Source organism: Acinonyx jubatus, chromosome B3 (assembly GCF_027475565.1).
Source record: "Acinonyx jubatus isolate Ajub_Pintada_27869175 chromosome B3, VMU_Ajub_asm_v1.0, whole genome shotgun sequence".
NCBI lineage: Eukaryota > Metazoa > Chordata > Mammalia > Carnivora > Felidae > Acinonyx > Acinonyx jubatus.
The window spans coordinates 16931801-16955239 of NC_069386.1; the positions used below are offsets into that span (position 1 = coordinate 16931801).

At 44.1% G+C, this 23439-nt stretch overlaps 1 protein-coding gene across 2 annotated transcripts in view; it reads right to left on the reverse strand.

Moving 5' to 3' along the window:
- IGF1R (insulin like growth factor 1 receptor) overlaps window positions 1-23439 on the reverse strand; it is a 305517-nt gene that overhangs the window by 61833 nt on the left and 220245 nt on the right. For both annotated transcript variants that reach the window (XM_027067961.2, XM_027067962.2), the window contains exons 3-5: window positions 9135-9447; window positions 4793-4941; window positions 2521-2665 (exon numbers count right to left, since the gene is read on the reverse strand). In XM_027067961.2, the coding sequence (XP_026923762.1) occupies window positions 2521-2665; window positions 4793-4941; window positions 9135-9447 (607 nt within the window). The remainder of the gene's footprint in view (window positions 1-2520; window positions 2666-4792; window positions 4942-9134; window positions 9448-23439) is intronic.

Consider the following 23439-nt stretch of genomic DNA (forward strand, 5'->3'; position numbering starts at 1 on the left):
GGCTGGAAGCCCAGCATCCTCGGAGCTTACAAGGGCCACTGATCAGCAGTGGGATGTGAAAACTCACAGCCCCATCTGCCCTCCCTTGTCATCGAAAACGTTAATAGCAGGCGGGGGCCTGAAGCATCCTGGAGCCTGGAGGAGTCCCAAACACCTGAGCAATGACAGGCATCCTTTAAAGAGCCCCCACCGGGACTTCAGGTTCTATACAAACTTCAGGCAGTCAGAAATGTGTCATCTACATCCCTACAAATAAAAATCAGTCTTAGTTCTCAGCTGCCTTTAAGGGCATCATACTTTTCAGTGGCTACACGACTGAAAGGTAATCCCCTCGTATAACCATCCCTAATAAAAATTACACTCTCCTCCCAGCTTTCATCTCTATGTATATCACTTGTTCAGCCTGGGGGAGGGGAGGAATGTGTATCTTTAAGCAGCAGGAAAAGTTGCTGATACCGACCTGCCAAAGGAAAAGTGCTTACCAACACGAGGGATCCCAGAAACACAAACCTGGAGAGAAAAAGAGCTGTGCTAAACTTCACTCTAAGATTTCATGTAACAAAAAGTAGCCAGCACCCCAAAAGGGCAGAGCCCCAGCTTGATGTACAAGTGACTTGGGACACTGTGGGGCACAGTGGCAGCCTTCTTGGATTTGTGGGGAGAAAGAAAGTTTTTTTTTTTCCTCGAGAATCAGTGTTCCCAGTGGGGAGGACAGTGTGCTTTTCCAGGATGGAATGAAGGGCTGCCCTCTCTCTTTAGCTGTATCAGATGATGGAATTTTAAGAATTTAAGACTGACCAAGAGTTAGTCTGAGAAAAGCAGGGAGGCTATAAAGAAACCCTTATGGGGTAACTCTATCCAGTCGGGGCAGATAAATCAGCAAGGACAACCTTTCCCATGACCTTCCCACCTCTTTCTTTCCTAAATGATTTCCCCAAATTCTCTTTGGAAGGAATTCGCTCTTTAATGAATGTCTCCTTTTATTGCAAAGCTTAAAGCCAGGCAAGAGTTGTATTGAAAGGGAGTATGAAGAGAAAGGTATGTATGCAGAGGTACACGCAGGCTAACTTCTAGAAAGAAACCGTAGCAAGAAACATCAACTCTTGTTTACCTGGTAGTGAAAAGCCTCCAGCTAGTTTAAAAGCCCCCCGATCACAAAGCATACTTCTGCAGAAGGCAAAAAATTCTACCAGTAGCGTAAATCCTGTAGGCTAATTGATAAAACAATTTTGTGACTCATGATTTCTGTGTAACAAAATGAACTATCCAGACTCCTCCAGATCGCTTACGTTCCCGTATACAGTTTATCCGTGAAAAACGTGGGGGTTAGGGTGCTGCACTCTGCATAGCCACCAACGCACACGTAATTTTTGACATTCCCCACACCTATCTACTAACAGTCTACTGTTGACCAGAAGTCGTCCTATCAACAATTGATTAACACATATTTCATATATTATATGTGTTATATACTGTGCCCCTACACCAGAGTCAGCTGGGGAAGATGTTAGTTAAAAAATTATTGGGGCGCCTGGGTGGCGCAGTCGGTTAAGCATCCGACTTCAGCCAGGTCACGATCTCGCGGTCCGTGAGTTCGAGCCCCGCGTCGGGCTCTGGGCTGACGGCTCAGAGCCTGGAGCCTGTTTCTGATTCTGTGTCTCCCTCTCTCTCTGCCCCTCCCCCATTCATGCTCTGTCTCTCTCTGTCCCAAAAATAAATAAACGTTGAAAAAAAAATTAAAAAAAAATATATAAGGAAAATAACATTTACAGTACTGCACTGTATTTATCCAAACAAAACTGTGTATAAGGGGACCCGCATGATTCAAACCACATTGTTCAAAGCAAGGGTCAACTGTATTTTAAAAGACAGAATGGGGGGCGCCTGGGTGGCGCAGTCGGTTAAGCGTCCGACTTCAGCCAGGTCACGATCTCACGGTCCGTGAGTTCGAGCCCCGCGTCAGGCTCTGGGCTGATGGCTCAGAGCCTGGAGCCTGTTTCTGATTCTGTGTCTCCCTCTCTCTCTGCCCCTCCCCGGTTCATGCTCTGTCTCTCTCTGTCCCAAAAATAAATAAACATTGAAAAAAAAAAAAAGACAGAATGGTTTTCCACAGTGTGTAGCATCCTGAGGTAGTAAATGTAGAGTCATTTACTCTACATTTAGGTACATTTACTCTACATGTAGGTAGAGTCATGTAAATGATGAGTAAGCACCTTAGACCTATTTCTATTGCTTTTGGCACAGAGGGTCCCCACCAGCACCCCTGTCTTGTAGACACGCAGCCCGTGATCGACGGATCACAACACACTTTTCCAAAACAGCAACATCTCGCGCATGGAGTCATGCATCTGTGAGACCCCACCTGAGGACATGGGCCATCTCGCAGGTAGCGTCGGACCCGCAATACCTTCGCTTCCTCCTAACAAGAAAGGGCCCTCACCTTAGTAACGCAGAGTCTTAAAAGCACGCTGCTTCTTTTGTAAAAGGAGGATGTCGGCTCATGACATTCAGAGCACTTACCCCTCCAGCTGCTCCTCTCCTAAGATCTGGCGAAGGTTTTTGAGGAAGGACAAGGAGACCAAGGCGTGGGAATGGCGGATCTTCACATAGCCTGTCACCACCTCGATGAGTCCCATGAAGTTCTCCAGCTCCGAGGCAATGTTATCTGCACGAAGAGGGGGGCCACGTTAGCGAGCGTTTGCGAAGCGTGAGGATGCCACACTCGGCTTCCCACAAACGTGTTTGGAGAACGATTCCGTAGCAGGTCGTGGTGCCACTGAGAGGCTCAGGCCGCTGGTGCAGGAACTTGCCATCCCTGTCAAAAACGTACTTCCCTGGGCTTGACTTTGAACAACCTCTCCTGGGACAGGGCCCCACAGAGTCAGGGGAAGGAGACTCTCTAGAAGGCTGGGTACCATAGCTCCCGGGCTGATTAACAGAATGTAAAATCATAAATACCAGACTGCCAATTAGCGAAGGCTGACAAATCTGGGGAATGTCTTTTAATACGCTCTGTCAACAGACAGTGCTGCCTCCACAGTACAAGGGCATGACTAAATAAACAACGTTTTCTCGGTCTCATTAGGAACTGCCTTTGCTGCATTTCTAGTTCCTAAGATACAGGGATCTATATTTAAAGGGTCCATCTTACTAAGATTGGAAGAAAACACACCAAAATGTTAATGATGGTTATCTGCTGGTGATGTTTAAAAATTCGTTTCTGTGCTTCTGTTTTTATAATGCACACATATGATTTTTCTCTAAGTGTTTTTTATAATGCACATATGATTTTTTTCTGAGCGTTTTTATAACGCACACATGACTTTTCTCTAAGTGTTTTTTATAATGTACACATATGATTTTTTTCTGAATGTGTTTATAACGCACACATGATTTTTTTTTCTGAGGGTTTTTTATAACACACACATGATTTTTTTCTGAGGGTTTTTATAACGCACACGTATGATTTTTCATAACGAGAGAATAGTTGGAGAAAGAGCTGCTACTACTACCTATGTGAAAACAACATAATATATCAATGGTGTATTTCCTGTAATCTTGTTATAAACACAGGAAGTTGCCTGCAGTTGATATTTCAAGGAAAAGATCCTGAATTTTAAATGTGGGGCGGGATGCATGCCTGATATGAACATTTAAAAAAAAAAAAAAAAAAAGAAGAAGGTTTGGTACTTAAAGGGTATGTTCTAGGGATAAGGACATCTTTTCAAAAATTAAGAAATCTAGTAAGAGCCAAAGGAATAAAGCTTTAGAAGCACCTTAAGGGTAAGAAGATTCTAGCCAGAGATGCCAAGCTATCTCTGTGGTGGTTGTGTCAAAAGTGTTATGAAAAATCAGGGGTTTCAAAAACTCCAAATGGACTAAGCATAAACATGTCTCTGCCATCTAGAAACCATAAGAGCTCTGCTCACTCACCGAACACACAGTATTAAGGACAAGTAAATTCACAGAATAAATAAATCAGTCTTTTTTTTTTTTCTCCATCTGTAAAGATTTCTCCCCAAAACGATTTAGGGAACCTCGAGGTGTTCTTACTACTTTTATTCTAGTGTAGGCAACGATCATCAGTACCTTGACCTAGTGGTCCCAGTGATGGAGAATTTAAGGTTAGAAGCCATTGTCAGCTGAAGATCAGAAACGAAAATATCACAGAATAAGTCCATGAGTAATGCTTCTGCACACATGCAATTACCAGGAATGCCATCTACTCCAAATGATGGCAATCTTACAGGGGTGAAGATTGAAGCTTTGATGACACACACTTGTATTTTTTTTTTTCCGGCTCTCCAAAGTAAATTAGGAGATTAACCACTCTTTGGACTCAATAAAATTTCAAAGTGGTATCATTAAACTCTTCTCTTTGCTCAGTCTCCTCAATACATTCAAGTAACCAAAACTCTTTGGACTTGGAGCCACGTGATATCGCTCCAGCTGCAGGCTGCAGAGTCATACCTTTGGTCTACCAGCCTCTTCTGGGGCTTGTGTGAGTTGGGACCTGCATCTCCTGCAGGGGCGATGGGACTAACAGAAAGACGAGTGGCGACCCACAGCGTGAATCGACACTGAGCCCACGGCTAAAAAACAGACTGCCTTTCAATCTGTTTTTTTTATCATGAAGGGAAACTCAAAAAACAGGTGTTGGGCACGAGGCTTATACACCATGTTGTTTTTCTAGGCCCGTACTGCAGTTGTGAGGCACGGATGGGAAGGAAAGACAGCAACAAAAGGAAACCAAGGGATCCAGCCATCTCTTCCGGGGGGATGGAATACTTACTGCCTCGGCGGATATTAATGAGCAGATTGCCCTTGAAGATGGTGCATCCTTGGAGCATTTGAGCAGAGGTAACAGAATCAATGGTCTTTGTTTTCTTCTCCTCCTCGCAGACCTTGGGGCAAGGACCTTCACAAGGGATGCAGTACATGCTGTTGAAGATAAAGAATCAACCAAGAGAACTGAGTCAGGCTCCGTGCATTAAAAAAAAAAAAAAAAAAATCATGAAGGTACGCTTTTATTCTGGTTGTTTTTGCGGCACATGTTACAAAATGCAACGGTTCTGAAGCACGTAAGTGAGCACGCCACATCTCATCCCTAAGCCACCCAGGATAAGCCACTCAAGTTGCAACCAAAAGGAGAAAGTGCCTACAAAGGAAAAGCGTGCCTCCTGTTTCCAGACAAAGTATGTGGTGCACCCTTGAGGCATCCTATCGGCTGGGGAGCCAGCTGGTTCCATGTGGGAGAAAACAGCCTGGAAGAAAGGACACATTCGCTGGTGGCTCCTGTGGACAATGGGGCCGCTCTCCGATGTTGTGGCCTTCCCTGGCACAGCCTGGGAGACTGCACAGGGAGAGCACAGGGCCAGCGGTGTCTCTGCCACAAAGGGGAGACTAACTCTCAAGGCCCGCCTCCCAACCAAACCCAGTGAGGGATTCCCAAAGGCATGTGGAATAGCACAGATCCATCATTTTCTTGCTAAAGCACAAATGAAATTATGTCTGGACGGTGTTTTGCAGCAACTTATAAATGGGTCTGGGTGGTTTTCTCCGCTGTACACGTGGTGAAAGCGAGGAACTTGCACTACTTTGTAATGAACTCCTGTTTCAAATGCTATCCCAAACATCCTGCTAACCACCAAGATTCAGGGATCAGTGAGTGAGACTGGCCCCTCTCCTGATCACCTACGGTTGTTTAAGAAACAGCAGACAAAATGCTCATCAGGTTGCTGAACCACAGACCCGGGATCAAAGTGGGTTGATTTCCAAACAAAATAAAAGGTACAACCTTATGGAACATGTGTGTAATAAACAGAATGGTGAACTGATGAGCCAGGTGTATTTCCAGTGTTGTTCTTGAATGGTCTTTTTCAACTTCATGAAGGTAAGTAAAAAACATTCAAGAAAGCAGTTGTAACTCTCTTCTCATGTAAGGCTTTTTTTTTTTTTTTTTTTTTTTTAATGGAACTTTCCTGCATATCTAAGGCAATGGCGCAGGAGTTTGTTTTGTTTATAAGCTCATAGGTAAACAAAATTTCCCTGTTCTTTTCCCATTTCATGTCAGGAGAATGCCAGGCAACGTTTCCCAAGGAGCTGGGCCAACCCCAGAAAGGCAGATTTCTCTTTCCTGTAACATCACACACAACATTCTTACTTCTACCGTGGGTAGTAGCTTCCCTTCAGCACTTTTTGTTGGTCTTTTATTACTTCTAACTCACCTACACACCATATAATACACCCACCCTCCCTTTCAAAAACCTTTTTTTTTTTTCCTGAAATAATTGAGGATTCACAGAAAGTTATAGAGTACAGAAAGGTCTCCTGGACCCCTCACCTAGTTTCATCATCTAAAGGTTACATCTTCTATAATAATAATGCAATAGCAAAACCAGGTAATTAACACTGCTACAATGTACCTATAATTCTGTGTGTGTCATCTTATCTCTTGTGTGATCTTCATGCAGTCAAGTTACAGACGTTCTTCACGAAGCTCTCCCATACAGCCACCCTGTCCTCATTTCCCTAACTCCTTCCTGGTGACCACCGATCTGTTCTCCATCACAGGAATTTTGTCATTTTTGAGACTGTTATATAAATGGGGTTACATAGTATGTGACCTTTTGAGACTGGCATATGAGTCTCTGGCATAGTATGAGACCTTCTGACACACAGCATAACGTCCTTGAGATCTATCCAAGTTGCTGTGTATTTCAACACTCTGCTCCCTTATATTGCTGAATTATTCCTCCATGGTATGCATGTAACACAGTGTGCTTAACCATTTACCTACTGTGGAACATCTAAGCTGTTTTCAGTCTTTGGCTATTACAAATGAAACTGCTATGAACAACTGTGTACCTGTTGTTCTGTGGACGTATGTTTTCATTTCTCCGGGATGAATGTCCAGTAGTATAACTTCTAGGGTCGCATGTTAAGTGTATGTTTAGTTTTCCCTGACGTTTTATTCAAATAGCAATTTCTGAACCAAACACCTTTGCTAAACTGTCTAGGAATCATCTAGCACTTTAAAAATGTTTTTCTAAGGAAGTGCTCTGATTACATGTTTATAGATTAAGCTTCCTTGAATCCATTCTGGTACGGAGAGGGTATAAACAGCATTAATAAATATTTTAAACTCAGTGTCAAATAGGCCTTAAAGGCTGAGAGGGGTATTTATTCTTTCTTGACGGTGTTTTATCTTAAAATAGAAGAGGTATATCTGTAGCTCTGAACAGACTATAAGGGCTGGTAGGGAAAATAACAGCTCGATTCTTTGAAAACGCACTGCAGTGGGAGAAACAACACTGTTGAAATGCTTAGCACTCCCTTCCTTCTGGCGCACTACATTGCAGGACGGGGTACCCCGAGGACAAAGATGGTGCCACCCCCAGTTCTTGCACCAGCTGCCCTATCTCCATTCCCACTCCCATGGAGGAAGCATAGCTGCGCCTCGTGTGGGTTCCAGGCATTGCCCAGGGCACTGGGAAAGCCCTCCTAAGTTCTAAGTCTGCCAATAAAAGGGGAATAGAATGTGGTAGACTTAATTCTGGGTGGAATATGTATACTTTAGAGCTCATTGTGAGTCCCTGGCACACTATCTTTTAGTTAAAGCCATTGTAACAGGTGAAAAGCTGTTCTATGTCTAATATTATGAAATCATGTCAGTTCTAGCTTTGTTTTGAAATTAAGCCTAGGGTATAAGCCACATCTCCAAATATTACACTGGAATACACAATCCCCTTTCGAAAGACTTGCTTGAGGGGTGCCTGGGTGGCTCAGAGGGTTAAGTGTTCAACTCTTCGTTTAGGCTCCCATCCTGAGCTCACGGTTCATGGGTTCGAGCCCCGTGTCTGGTTCTGCAGTGACAGCACGGAGCCTTCTGGGATTCTTGCTCTCTTCTCTCTCTTGGCCCGCACCCCCAACCACCCCCGCCCCCGCCAGCTTGTGCATGGGCGCTCTCTCTCTCTCAAAATAAATAAATAAAACTGCTTGATGCAGTTACCAGAAATAGACTGCAGCAAAAAGCAGGTGAGTTGCACGTTCAAAATTAGTGTTTACTTTTCTAATAGTATTTTTTACTTGCAGAAGATTGCTACAGAACCCAGGCACATAAGGGTCTCCTGGTGCTAAGCCAATCATGAAGGAAGCATTTGGCCCACTGCAACTGAACTATTCTTCCCTAAAAGTCCTCTGCTCTAACAGGAGGGAAGAACAACCCCATATCCCTAGTCTTCTTTTGATTCCAGGGCTATAGTTCCCTATTTTACAACAATGCTATTATTGCTTTTTGAAAAACATAAGCCAACAACAAATTTACGGAAGCCCGGTGGGCATGCACGAGGGGGATGGTCTCTGCTGTGGACAACTTCTTTGCTACCCAAGTGAAGTCCCCACGTTCAGGAAGGAAGAGGAGAGAGATGGACAAAAACAAGGGAAGGTGGCGGTGGAGGAAGCCAGCGAGCGAGAGGAGCAAGCAGGTGCTGACGGAAAACACAGGTTACTTTATAAGCTGCTGGTTAGTCTGGTGCCGCTAGCGTGGGCACAGGATGGAGCTTGTGTTATCGGACTTTTGGGCCTGCAGACTGCCCCAGGGATGCTGGTCAGGGCTTGGCTTGGCTTGGCTTTCCGCCTGTGCTCCCAAAGACTTCACTGGGCCTGTGCCGAGTGGCAGGAAGTGGGCAGGGCCATCCTAAGTCTACAGCCCTCCCAGGTCTCCCCCACACCCCAGCACGGCCTGGATGGTAGCCTGGCAAGGGCAGGGAGGGGAGAGAGTGACCTCCAGGCCGTACCTAGGCCAGCAAGTCAGGTACGTAATTTCAAATGGCCAGGCAGTACACTTCCACAACAAATGCAAGCCATTTATTATTATTATTATTATTATTATTATTATTATTATTTTATTATTATTATTATACTTATCATTATTATTACTATTATTGTCCAACTGCTCCTAGAATCTCCTACAAAATGTCAGTTACGCCTGTCCTCTCAAGTGGATCCACCGCTCTTAACCTCCCGGGGTTCCCACCGCCCAGATGGAACAAGGGCAGCGCCAACCTCCCTGCTCCCCGGGGGGGTGGGGTGGATGGAGGTGGGGGTGGGAAAGCGGGGACTGCGGGACTGACCTCTGACTCCCGTTCCGGATGAACCCGGAGGGGCACTCCTGCATGCACTCGCCGTCATGGATCACGAACCCCTCGGAGTCGCTGCTCTCGGCGCTGGGGATGTTGGCGCAGAAGTCGCGGTCCACGCAGCGCCAGCCCTCAAAGCGGTAGGTGTTGGGCGGGCAGGTGGGCACGCAGACGCCGGCGTAGTAGTAATGCCTGCAGGCCACGCAGGCCGTGTCGTTGTCCGGCGCGCTGCAGCTGCCCAGGCACTCGGGGTGACAGCACTCGTTGCTGTCCGTGCACGCCCGCTTCCCGCACGCGCTCGGGCACACTGTGGGGGCGGAAGGGACAGCGTGTGAGACTGGCAGGGGCTGGACAGCCTCCTCCGGGCCTGGCCTGCATGGTGGCCGGCCCCTCCCCGCCCCACCCATCCCCACCGGATCTCTCCAGTGACCGACAACCTACCACCCACCCACCTACCTGACCGCCCCGCTCTGCAGTCCCCACTGACTTGCAATGACAGTATTACAGACCCTAATCACACTTTCATCAAGGCAGGGAGAATATACTCTGTATTTGGAGTCAGGAGACCAGGTTTAAAGTCCAGCCTTTCCTATTTGCTCCCGGTTTGCTCCTGATGAGTCATTAGCTTCTCTGACCTTGACTCTCTCTCTTTTCTCATCTCTAAAATGAGGGTAGTAATATCCACATTAGAAGTTTGCCCCAGGCCAATGTGATAATGTGGTAGCCCTATGGGAACAATACGGTGTATTATTCCTTTAAAAAGCATTATGCGCTGTTCATTCTGCATTTTGAATGTATTCCTTGAATATCTAAAAAAGCCTCAGCGTGCAGAAATAGTTATTTCAAAGATTATTTTATTATTTATGATATTAAGAGTATCTTAAAATCGTTTAAAAAATCATTTACTTTAAAAATGATTAACCTAGAATATAGTAAAGACGATACTATTCAGGTTTACAAAATGGCTTTAGAGAAGTTTGTGTCTGCTTGGATATCAAAGGTCTGATTCCAAAAAATGATGGTATTAACTTACTCCCATATCTTAACCTATTATATAACTGAGAGGACCCTGTGTCTGACTGTTTTCCTCAAATACAAAAACAAAACAAAACAAAGCAACAAAAAAAGGGTGGGGGGGCAGTGTCTCTGAGTCCGGAGGATTCACAGCGTATTAGAAACATTCTCCTTTGAGCCCCTCTGCTCAACTTAAGTGAAAGCAGTGTCTAAAAACCAGAGATCCACAATTCATGTCCCAAGCAGATGAGCTAGCATTTGTCTCCATAACAATGCTGTAATGATCACACTCCATGGGGCTGTTAGCCTCACTGGCAGATAAAATATAAATCAACAAAAATATGAAATCTGGTTTGTATTAGATGTCTCCTACTTTTTCTTGAGCTGGGAAACAACACAAAATTATTTAAATATGTATATTATTGACTCTGACATATATTACTTAGTGAAGATTCTATTGTTTTTCCTTATAATCAAAATATGTACTCAAAATAGTATCAGAGATCACAATTAAGAAATGAAAATATATAGGAGATCTAGTCCATTTGCCTCAAATGCCCCCTTTATTAATACCTTCATGTGGAACGCCCCCACACCCCTCCCAGGTCCCTTCCTACGCATGTGCATGTACATATAAATATCTACAAAAAAAGAACAAACCATTCTGAAACCATTTTTTGGCATAATATACCGTGGATTCCATAATCACTTAACACCTGCATTGTATCTCACAGCATAGTGTAGGTTATAACTTGTCTCCTACTATGAGACATTCTGTTTACTCCCAACATTTTATTATTACAATGAACACTGCAATCTTCATGAGAATCCTTAATTATTTCCTTAGGATCAATTTCCAGAATTGACCTCGCCAAGTCAAACTATGCTCTGGAAAGTTTGTGCCAATTTACACCCTACCAGTTGCATCCAAGAGTTCCTATCTTACTGCAAATAGGTGAATTTAAAAATGGACATCAGAACTTGGACATTCAAATAAAAACTGTCACCTCTGAAGAAAACAAATTCTCAGGATACTGTTGAGCTTCTTAAAATAATTTTGCAAGCGTCTCCTTTGAAATCATCTTTTGGCAGAGACGATAAGTTGCCTTCCGTTACTTATTCTTTTCATCTATTTTGGTAATAGAACCTTGAGTTTTTAATTGGGCATGTTGCCCCCAAAATATATCTAGATATTAACTCTCCTAGCCTCTCTTGTAGCTAGAAGTGACATATGTCCTAGCCAGTGAGATGTAAGAAAACCTTCTGGCTAGAACTTACTGGAAGATTCCTTAAAACAGAGTGAGCATGCCCTCCCTCCTTGCTGGCTGGAATGTAGGATCAATTCATCAAGCTCAAGCAGCCATCTTGGACCATGAGGTAGGCCATTAAGAAGGTAGAACAAGATAAAATGATCTTGTTCCCTCATGACCGTGGACTGCTTACCTCTAGACTTCTCCAGATGAGAGAGAAGTAAACTTTTATCTTATTTATGTGCCTGCTATTCGTTAGATCCAACTGAAAAAATCCCAACTGAGATGCACACCTTCAGAGCTACTTACAAGCAAAGAAGAAAACCATTCTTGTTGGTTTATGTCATTTTTGTTTACCAGGATTGCCTCAATGACTTCTGGCTATTTCTAAAAACTAAGCTACCCAACAAATAACGAGAAGTAACTATCTCTAAGCACACCAACAAAGTATGTATTATAGACAGGAGTTCCTAAAATGTTGAGATACAAATATTGTCTACCAAGGAGATCATCTTGAAGAGGGTAACACTAATTTGAATTTATAAGCCTTGCATATCTGTAGTAAATGCACACAGACATGTGCGTGCATACGCGCACACACACAGCTTCTATCATCAGCTCTCACACATGAACATATCTAATAACAAAAAAGATTAAGAGACTATTTAATTTCAAATATATCCATTATGGAGGTAACCTCACGGCTCAAGATCTAAAGAACAAACAAACTGTGTATCTTTGGTTCAGGTTTTTTAAACTAGTAACAGGAACAGAAGGCCATTTATCCTTTAGCTATCTACCTGTTTAGCAAGTGTTCATTTAGCAACGTGCTGCACCTGTGTGTCAGAGGTTGCCCTCAAGGAATGGACAATATGGCAGCTGAGTACAGGGGCGAATGGAGGTGCATGGCATGCCCTGGGAACCAGGGAAGGTTTTGAAGAGGTACTGAGGCTAGAGCTGCAAGATGAAAGATGATAAGGATGAGAATAAAGAATAACACAGATAAAGGGCACCCGGGTGGCTGTCGGTTGAGCATCTGACTTCAGCTCAGGTAATGATCTCCCAGGTTGTGAGTTCGAACCTTGCGTTGGGCTCACTGCTGTCAACTTGGAACCAACTTAGGATCCTCTGCCCCCCTCCCCACCCCCCGCTCTCAAAAATAAACATAAAAAACCCCCTGAGTCCCAGAAACTGGGACCAGTATCTGCTCGCAAAACACCCTTTCCCTCGCTTATGATTTAAATAAAATGCTACGTAAAATCCTAAGTAGCAGGCGTTCACAGTAAATAGTATTAAAAACTCAAGAGCATTTAAAACAATAGAAAAAATATCCCCGTGCACCGGCTGGTAATCAGTTATACCCAAATGCAAATGTTGCGCATTTCCAGTATGAGAAAGAAAGAAAGAAAAACCCTGACAAAGTATCTGCAGCTTTATTTTGCATTCCATTCCCCATTCCAGTGGAAATAGCATCTCTGGGCAGTGGTCCACCGAGACCCTTCAAAGGAGTGCATTACATGGAGCGGCACGGTCAGTCAGTTCTTGCCACAAGCAGCACACAGGCTGGGGAATTAGGGTTTTGTTTCAGCGACGGGAGCTACTTCAGAAGGAATTTCAGAAAAGCTTAAATTAGGTAAAATCATGTTATTTATAGGCAGAACAATTCCTCTTAAAGGGATCACCAATCGAGGGGTTCCTTTGTGTTACATGATCCAAACTGCACGCCACATATTGAATACTCTAGGGGAATAAAAACAGGGTGTGATGGGGACAGAGGAGAAAGGAGAGGTCACTTGTCTTCTGGAGGACAAACTCTAAATAAGAGGCTGCTCCAGAGACGGAAGCTGGTGTTCCCCTAGCAGCACAATCAGAGGATTCTGGGAGGCAGGAGAACACTCAGGAAGTTCAGGATTAGAGAGTCCTGGAGTCAGCCCCAGAAGCCTGCTGTAAATTTTGTCTCTTCTCAATGTATATAAATATTATTAGTGTTTAGGACTATTAAGGGATTTCTTGAAAAGCCCTGGGCAGTGCGTCTCGCCAGCAGATGGATGGCTGCTCCACACAAATGCCAAAACTTAAAATTTAGTACAGTTACCAAATTTCCAATTACGGAGCTGTAGAAGAAAAAGAAGAGAGCCTCTTCCCTGGCTTTCATGAATAGGAGCACACCTAACATGATTAAAAGGCATTTCAGCTTTTCAAAATAAGAGGAAAATGGAAGCTGCTATAAACTAACAAACACACAGGGAGAAAAGCAAATTTATTTTGCCCACGAGATCCTTCTATTCATTGGGATTCTCAGAATGACCAACAATAAAAACAAAAGCCTATCTAAACTGCTGGAAAAACTAACGACATGTCCCACACCAACCACTAAAAGGATTAATTTGGGGTCACGGCCACATAAATATGAGGTGTTGCATTTAAAAGCTCATTCCCTTCATTTTGGGGGGCAGCAAATAAGTCACATATCAGCCTTTAACTTCTTCCCTCCCTGGTGTCCTTGTACTTATTAAGTTCCTTCTAGTTTTTAGTGTTTTTGTTTTTTACATTTGTTTTTGTTTTTGCCAGTCAGTTCCTTAACAATCTTTACCAAAGAGAAGCCATTTTAAAACCGATTATGAAGTGTTCGGTTGGAACTGAAGGTGGAGAACTCAACCTCTTCTCACGGAACAAAAAATTGAAAGGGGACCATTTTGGAAATTATTTGGGATAAAATTGTGACAAAGAATAGAAATAGTTCATGGATGTTCGAGTGAGGTCAAACTTCCGAGTCAAAACACAGGCTAGTTTCAAGACATCTTAATTATTTCTGGGTTACCCTCTGTGACACATGCCTTTCCTGACGGACATGCATCCTTATGCATAAAGGTGAACCACGGCTAACTCCAGGAAAATGCACTTTAATTTCCAAAGTGCATAAGGGACATGCAGGGGCAAGAGAAATTTTATGGTTTTCTCGTCCTGCTAGGGGAGGAGTTGACTCCATCAGATAGAATCGTGAGCAGGGGGAGGGGAGGGACGCCAGCTGGGTGAGCTGAATGCCCAAATCCATTCAAGGCTGTCAGCATTGTCCTCCAGGGAGTACTCAGCCACAGGTGAGGGGATGAGAAAGGCTCCTCTGGACTGTTAAATATCAGCCTTAGGAGCCAGGCCCTAGGCTAGGTCCTGTAGACACACAAGCACAGGACAGCCAGCCCTCCTGGGGCTCCCCACCCTGAGGACAGGCAGTGGGAGTACCAAGAGAGGCAAGCAAGGGACCAGTGAGGAGGGCTTTACAGGAGAAGGGACTGCCAGGAGCTTGAAAAGCCAGCAGGAGCTAGCAGGTGCATGGTGGTGCTGGCAGAACTGATGGGGAACGCGGGCCAGGAGAACCAGACTCAGGAAGAATGTGTGACTGACCAAGGCTTTGGGGACTGCAGGGGTACAGGAGACAGAGAGGAAAGATGGTGAGACCCAAGTTAGAGAGAGGTGAGAAGGGCCTTTTAACCCCACAAGTAGGAGTTTGGAGTACTCTTAAAGAGGAAAAGGATGCTATTTAAGGACTCTAAGCTGGGCGTCACATGAGCAGATGGACATTTTAGAAGGATCACTCTGGCTGCTATATGGAAAACAGAAAGGACGGGTGACCCATGGAGTCACGGTTGGCATCACCGTGCGCCGTGACAGTGGTCCAGATCAAAGAGGCAGTGATGCGGATGGGGAAAGCAGGCAGCTTGAAGATACATCTGGAGAATGTGGGAAGTGTGGCGAGCTTTTGTTTTCGGAGGGACAGAGAAAGATCAGTTCAGTTTGGGATGTGTTGCTTGGTGTATGCCAGATGCTCTCACACTGTAAAATAATCTTCAATCTGTCCTCCCTTTTATCCTCATGCATACTCCTCCCCACCCGTCACCCCAAGCAAAGACCTCCATCAATGGGAGCAGAGTGTGAGGAACATCAAGGCTTCCCTGGCTCAGGGAGAGCTGCTACATTTTATCCCAGTGTATTAGTCTGGGCTCTCTAAACAAGTCAGCTAGCGTCAAAAGCAGGCTTATGGGAAAATGCTTAGAAGCCATGAAATAAAACGAAAATACAGCTGGTACAACTATGTATGAGCTACACACATACCTGTGTGTGTGTGTGTATACATACATATATATGTATGTGTGTGTATATATATATGTATGTGTGCGTGTATATATATATATAGCACATATTTATAGTAAAGCACAATTTCCTCAAAAGGAAGACAAGAAGAATCTACCTATCAAGTTTCTTGACATCCTGAGAACTGGCTAATGGAAAACTCTGGAGAACCACTGCCTGGAAATCCCAAGCGGAGCTTAAAACAACTGGCAGACAAGCTTCTGCCTGGAAGACTGTCCTATAGGCCAAATCAGTTACCCGTGGCAAAAGAAAGTTCACGTGGTAACCGGCAACTTAAAACGTTCCCCATAGAAAGTCACATTTGCAACAATGTTTCTCTTAAGGCCAAAAGAAACCTCCTCCTGTACTAGAGAAAACATTGATTGCATTCAGGTTAGATTCCTGAAGATACTCGGTCTTCTCTGTTGGATCCAAGAGCATTCCGTGTGCCCACTGAAGGTTCTTTCTGAACCTGTCAACACAGTGAGCCTCATTTTCTCCCAAATGTGTACCAAGGAGTTCCTCTTTGCAATCTGAAGCGGTTTTCAAGACCCAGTTTGGAGTCTGCTTCTTTCCTAACAGGAAGGCCCCTGGACAAAGCATCCTTGTGTTAACATACGAACTTTCTGAGATACGGAGGTTTGTAAGGGGGGGAAGAAGTTACATACTTCTTCTCCTTACTACTCCCTCCCTGTTAACTGTCTTCTTGCACCTTCCACTCCATCTAAAGGGTCCACTCTGGGGCATGCAACAGCAGGCAGCCTTGTGCAAGAAGCTTCTAGGGCCATTAGATCTGTCTCCAGTTCAGAAGCGACAAGTGCTGTGGTCACGTTCACCCCTTTCATCCAAGCACAGAGCCTTAGAGCTGAAAGGAAGTTTAGAGGTCATTCATCCTATGCCTGTCTCAGACACTTCTCTGCAAATGTCTAGGGGGTTCTTCACCTTAGAGAAAGTGCTACTCCAACGGCCAGACAGCACCAACCTTGATTAAGTTCTTTACACCCAATGAGCGTGCATTTTCCTCCTCCTTGGCACTCTCCCCAGACCCCATTGGGTGTCTGATACTCAGGGTAAGCACAGGCTTTCTTCTTTACAGGTCAGACTTTCAAATACTCAGGCTCCAAATTCCAACACGGTGATCCTGGCCTCCCTCTGAATGCTTTACTCAGTCACAGCTCATGAAACATACATGAGTACCACTGCTTCTCAACACCTGTCCCCAAACCTACTCTTAACACGGCGGTAGTAGATGGGACAGTGTGGAATGCCAGGAGACTAGAAGACCAATGGTGGTCTTCTGTGACCAAGGCAGTATGCTTGGGGTGATCCCTGCAACTCCAAAATAACTATCATTATTGTGCTGAGATAGCTCATTCTGAGCTACTATTTGCCTAAAACTCCTGTCTTCTTTTTCAGATCAAAAATACCTGTTTGAGTCTCTCTTATATGGATGCAATTTTGGTCTAAATACAGGACTCTCTGTTAACATAAAGTTGACCTTCACTGAGCATTTTCACAGGCCTGACAATACACACCTAGTACCTTGTATACATTAATTTAATCTTCCTAATAATCACACGGGGTCAGTATCATTATCCTCATGGGTAGATGAGCAAATGGAGGCACAGAGATTTAATCACCGTCCAGGGCTATTCATGTACAATTTAATAATTGTTAGGCTGTAAAGCTGGGCTTCAAACCTAGATCTGTCAGACTGTTGGTGGTAGCGTCTTCACCCACTCTGTTCCACGGCGGGACTATGTTTCAGCCAGTCTGTGTCATCTAAAAGGAAAGGGCTAGGACATGGTTCTTGTGCCACTTTTCTTTTTAAGCATGCATCCATCATGAAAAAAAATCCCAAGTCCCAGCACCTTTTTCTCCTCCCTGAGGTACACCACGTCATCAAAAGGAAGGACAACACCCACGAAACATGACACTCTGGAAAAGGGACAAGCATCCAGGTGATATTACGGAGATAACATGTCCCCACGAAGCCTTCTTTCTTTATTGAATTATAGCAAATAGAACCCTCAAGGACATTTTTTCCAGCACAAATTTGCAAGGCTGAGCCCTGTCAGATGTACCATTAAATGTCACTGCTAAGTTGCAATACTGAAGTAACAGCTCCCATCATGGAGGGCACTGAGTTAGCACACATTCTGTGGGGCAAATGCAACTATATATAAATGACTGTGCTGTCAGGAAGCCCGACCAGTAACACCCAGGGAGGCTCAGTGACCCGCAGAACCCATGTCACCCAAATAAGTGTAACTCATGAAATTAGATAACCAGACTTCATTTCCTTCACCAGTTAATATGTCTCAGCAAGACTGAAAATGTGCTCATGGAGGAGGAAGGGGAAAAAAAAAACTTCCGTGCCTTCCTCTAGGTCAGCTCATAAACACATATAATCAAGGCTTAAAGAAGTAAGAAACAGAAAATAGTTGAGCTCCAAGACTAGACCTCACTGTTCAGTACACAAGGTAAGCCAGGAGGTATGGGAGAACATTTCATACTGGCTACTGAAAGCATCTGTGAACATTTCATTTTTTTTATTAAAAAAAAAATTTTTTTTAATGTTTATTTATTTTTGAGGGAGAGAGAGACAGAGTGTGAGCAGGGGAGGGGCAGAGAGAGAGGGAGACACAGAATCAGAAGCAGGCTCCAGGCTCTGAGCTGTCAGCACAGAGCCCGACGCGGGGCTCGAACTCACAAGCTGTGAGATCATGACCTGAGCTGAAGTCGGACGTTCCACCGACTGAGCCACCCAGGCGCCCCGTGAACATTTCATTAATGAGCAAAAGAAATAATCATCTCCAGACAGTGCCTACTGGATTGCTTAAGTCTCCAAGGTCTGGTAAGTTGTGTTGGGAGGAGCACTGAGAAAACAGAAGCCGAAGGAAACAAGCAGCCCAGAATCCAGAAGGAGGAAAGTTCTAGGTAGCACCATTATTAAGTCAAAATTTCCAGAGCTAACTAGTAAGAAGAGTAAAGAAAGCGCATCCATTGGAGCAAAGATACAACGTAAGATTACAATGGATATACCATGAAAAGCACAAGGCAGATCAGGAATCCTATTCTGGCTGAGCTGGCTTGGGTTACTGTGGGTTATGTGATTTTTTTCCCTTCCTTCACACCTTTTTTTTATAACCACTTTATTGAGATATCATTCACACACAATTCACCCCTTTAAAGTGTATAAATTGATGACTTTTAGTATCTCCACTCAATTGTGCATACATCACCCCACAGAGAAACTGTGTACCCATCATCTACCTCTCCTACCTCCCCCCCCCCCCACCCCCCAAATCCCCTCTCCAGCCCTGGGCCATTGCTAATCTACTTTCTGTCTCCACAAATTTGCCTATTCTGGACATTTCACACAAATGGAACCAGACACTGTGTGATCCTTTGTGGACAGCTTCTCTCACTTAGCATAACGTTCTCAAGGTTCCTCCACATTTTGGCCTGTGACAGTGTTTCATTCCCTTTATTTTCTATGAAATTTTGCTTGCGTAATCCACAGGTGGCAAAATTAGCCTTGTAAGTTAGCCTTTACTCCTCACATGTAGTGATGAAATCACAGGTCCATCGAGAGGTTGGTAGAGAGGCCGATCTGAACCCCAGAACCTATTCACAGTTTAGATTTGTTCTAAAGGAAGAAAGATGATACTTGTCAACTTGACTAAATTGTGTCATTCTCTGATATTAAGAAAAAAGAGGAATCACTATCTAATCTGTGGGGGAGAGGTCACCGGATCTGTGACGCTCTTACCTGCTCTGCCTGACGGAGGATAAAATATACCAATGGGCTTAATCTCTATAGAAATGCCTGGCAAATGGAGACGCTGCATCACAGAAAATTTTCCTTAGGTGGGGGTGAGGGAAAAGGAAAGGAATAAAGCCAGATATTAAGGGGGGGGGGAGGGGAGATTTGCCTTCCCACTCTCTTTACTTTTATAAAACGGTATTCTTTAAAAAAGAAATCAAATCATCCTTAACGTACTTGAAAATCGTCCCCAAATTCTTTCTTCCAAACTCATATTCAAAGCCTACATGCAAACTTGGGAACCACAGACAAGACTCAGTGGGGAAAAAAGATCAAGGAAATGGGGGAACATGTCGGGGGTCCAGGCAGGACCGCGGCGAGGGTGGCCTGTGTCTGCTTCTTCATGCGGGAACACGGAGCTTCTCCCTCAGACACAACTCACGCCCCCCACCTCCTCCATCTTTTTTTTGAGTCTTTCACTGCCAAATGGGTGACTCTTTTGAAACCCTTCCCCAGTGCTGCGACCGCCAGGCAAGAGCACATAGAGGCACCAATCACTTACTACTGCCTGTCACAGATGCTTAAATGGACAGGGTGGAAAAAATATCCTTTTCACACACTTAAAAATTACTCCAAGTTATTTTAAATGTGGAACTGTTTGTATATTCCTTATAAGTTTATAAAACTCACACTGTCCCTCCATGACTAACTAAAGTGGAATTGAGAGAGTATTCTATATTTATAACTTGTCTGGTTGTTCGTGCTTACAGCCCTATTTCCACACTCTTTTACTGTACACAGAGTTATGTGAGGTATTGTGGGCTCCTAAACTTTGCTGATTTCCTAACAAGGCAGGCCTGTGTCCCGCAGGGACAAATTGGGGGCTGTTTTGTCCAAGTGGAGGCCAAGCTCCGAGGGAGAGGCCTCCAGCTTTGTGGTTTTGGCTACAGCTCTTAAAACCGGTGTTAGGGCCCATTTCTGGGCAACTGTCTGCCTTACTGGTGTTGACCAAAGTATCAATGCTACTGATACATTGTTTATTACACATACCTGTTAGAAGCTCCCTGCTGTACAGCTTGGCTACACATACCACTTCCTCCGATTTATTTTGGTGGAAATTGTAAGTCCAAAAGGTGCAGTACTGGAATCAGCCAGGCCAAAGCCCCCCGTTCCACATACATAAACACTTACGTAAACATAATTTAAATGCATTAACTGAATGTAGCCACTTGTGGGGAAACTACTATTTAGAGACCAGCCCGCACTGTTTGGGATACAACTTGGTCAACCAGAGCACCGTTTACCAGGAGACAGTGTTAAATGCATGAAGTACCTATGGAGGTAGATTTGTGTCGTATGTCTGGGATTTACATTTGTACGTGCACACCTGTCCACACATATGCATCGTGGTACAGCCTCTTCGCAGGCGGTCAACAAATAAAGCTGCCTCCTTGGAGAGGCTACCCACCTAGTCAGTGCCCTCACAGTTTTGCAAAGCCCTTTCAAGATCTCCTTTGCAAAAATGCTTCTAGACACCATAGTAGATTCTTTGACACAGCCTCAAAAGCGGTACCTACCTCTTTGTAAAAGGAAGGGGAAAATGGTCCCTAAACCCATTTTTCTTTCTGTCCTAATATCAGAAGGGGAAATACGTATCTCATCTCAGTGCTGTGGCTGCCAGTGAGGCTGGGGGTTTTGCCTCCTTCCCCCTGATTTCTTGGCCACTTACCGTACGTCTTAACTGTCTTTCAATGATTTGGACCATTTTCTTCTTTGGAAGGTTGACTTTTTACTAATTATTTAAATTTGAGCCCTTAAAGATGTATATGCTTTTCTTTTTTTATTTTATTTTTTAACGTTTATTTATTATTGAGAGACAGAGAGAGAGAGCATGAGCATGGGAGGGGCAGAGAGAGGGGGAAACACAGAATCTGAAGCAGGCTCCAGGCTCTGAGCTGTCAGCACAGAGCCCGATGCAGGGCTCGAACTCACAGACTGCAAGATCATGACCTGAGCTGAAGTTGGACACTTAACCAACTGAACCACCCAAGTGCCCCTGTATATGCTTTTTAAACACACTACTGTGCCTTGAAAAAAAAAAATGTAGGTGGCTTGAGAGAAAAATGCTTCCCCCTTCTGTAGTTACATCTACTTGAGAAGCATGGGTCATAACAGTAGACTTTAAGTCATTTTTTTTTTTTACCTCTCCAGAGTCTTTGCTCCTTTCTCCTTTGATTGCGTTCCTTCCTGGTGGCACACTTTCAGACTTGTAAACATATATTTTAGAGTATATGTTATGCTACAACACCACATTATTGTTTTCCATTATCTAATCTGATTGCTGACCCCACTTCCTGAAGTTAAAGTATTTTTACTACTGTGGAAAAACCACAAAAAGATTCACTGGACTTCCCAAGTAACCTGTGTTATCAGTAAAGGAGGGGAACAGGGTGTCCCAGATGATCCTACATGCTGGTTCACAGAATTACCACATAAACCTTAGGAGAACCAGTTTTGGATAATTGGACCACAGAACACCTACGCCCACAAAAATTCATGGAACTTATATTTCATCTAGTTGATGATTCAAAAGTGCCTTAGAAAAACATACAGATGTAGAAATGTTGTAATGTCCTTGCAAAGATTATTACCCCCCGCAAAAAAAGAAGCCCAAAATAAAAACAAAAACACCTGAACCAAAAATACCCTGTCATTCCCACAGAATTCTGTTGGTTTATATTTTATTTTGTTTGTTTTTTTATTTTTGTGGATGGTGGAGGGGCGGGGGCAGTAGTTTTGCTAAAAACTTTATCGCCCCTGCCAGAAAGCATTAAAAGTGCTAAAATCCTATCTTGGTAAACATAAATCCAGTCCCATTCATTGGACAGTATCGTTTTGTCAATTTCACATGGGGAAAAATCTTGTCTCTATACTTTGGAAAGGCTGACTGATGGATTCCAAAGTTTAAGTCCATCCTTTGTACAACTTTAAAAATAATATTTTAGGGGCGCCTGAGTGGCTCATTTGGTTAAGCGTTTGACTTTGGCTCAGGTCATGGTCTCATGGTTTAGGAGTTCCAGCCCCGGCGTGGGGTTCTGTGCTGACAGTTCAGAGCCTGGAGCCTGCTTGGGATTCTGTGTCTCCCTCTCTCTCTGCCCCTCCCCTGCTCACATTCTCTCTCTCTCTCTCTCTCTCTCTCTCTCTAAAATAAATAAACATTAACAAAAAAAGTTATAGGGGTGCCTGGGTGGCTCAGTCAGTTGAGCGTCCGACTTTGGCTCAGGTCATGATCTCACGGTTTGTGAGTTCAAGCCCCGCGTCGGGCTTTGTGCTGACAGCTCAGAGCCTGGAGGCTGCTTCGGATTCTGTGTCTCCCCCTCTCTCTCTGCCCCTCCCTCACTCACATTCTGTCTCTGTCTCTCAAAAAAATAAACATTAAAAAAATAAAAAATAAATGAAAATAATATTTTAACCTTAATAGCTGAATTTCTTGGTTTTTGTTTTTTGTAAGTGATCAGTAAAATTGGGTTCACCTGAAGTGCCAACACAGGCAACTTGGGTAAAATGCCGGTTGAAAGAGTGTGTTTGAGTTGTAAATGCCCAACGGAGATGGGCTCACAGGTGCCCTCTGCTTTTTTTTCCCAGTTAATTAGGAATCTTCCGAGAGCAGGTTGTCATTTGATCTCTGAACCATTAAATATCTAGTACACTTCAGGAGTGCCTGGGTGGCTCAGTTGGTTAAGCGGCCGACTTAGGCTCAGGTCACAACCTTGAGGTTCATGAGTTCGAGCCCTGTGTCGGGCTCTATACTGACAGCTCACAGCCTGGAGACTGCTTCAGATTCTGTGTCTCCCTCTCTCTGCCCTTCCTCTACTCATGCTCTGTCTCTCTCTCAAAAATAAATGAACATTAAAAAAAATTTTTTTTTAAATATCTAGTACACTTCTGATTTTGGATATTTGGCTTTTCCCCAGAGTATTATCCAAAGTGAACTGGATCACTGCAGGCCCAACATCCCCTTAGGTCTCTAAGGAAGCTGGAAGGAGATGCAAAATATGGCAAAGCCTACAGTCAGCTCTGAAAAGCAAGGTGGAAGGTTCAGGGACTTTCCCCTTCAGACACTACTACTCGCAGGCAA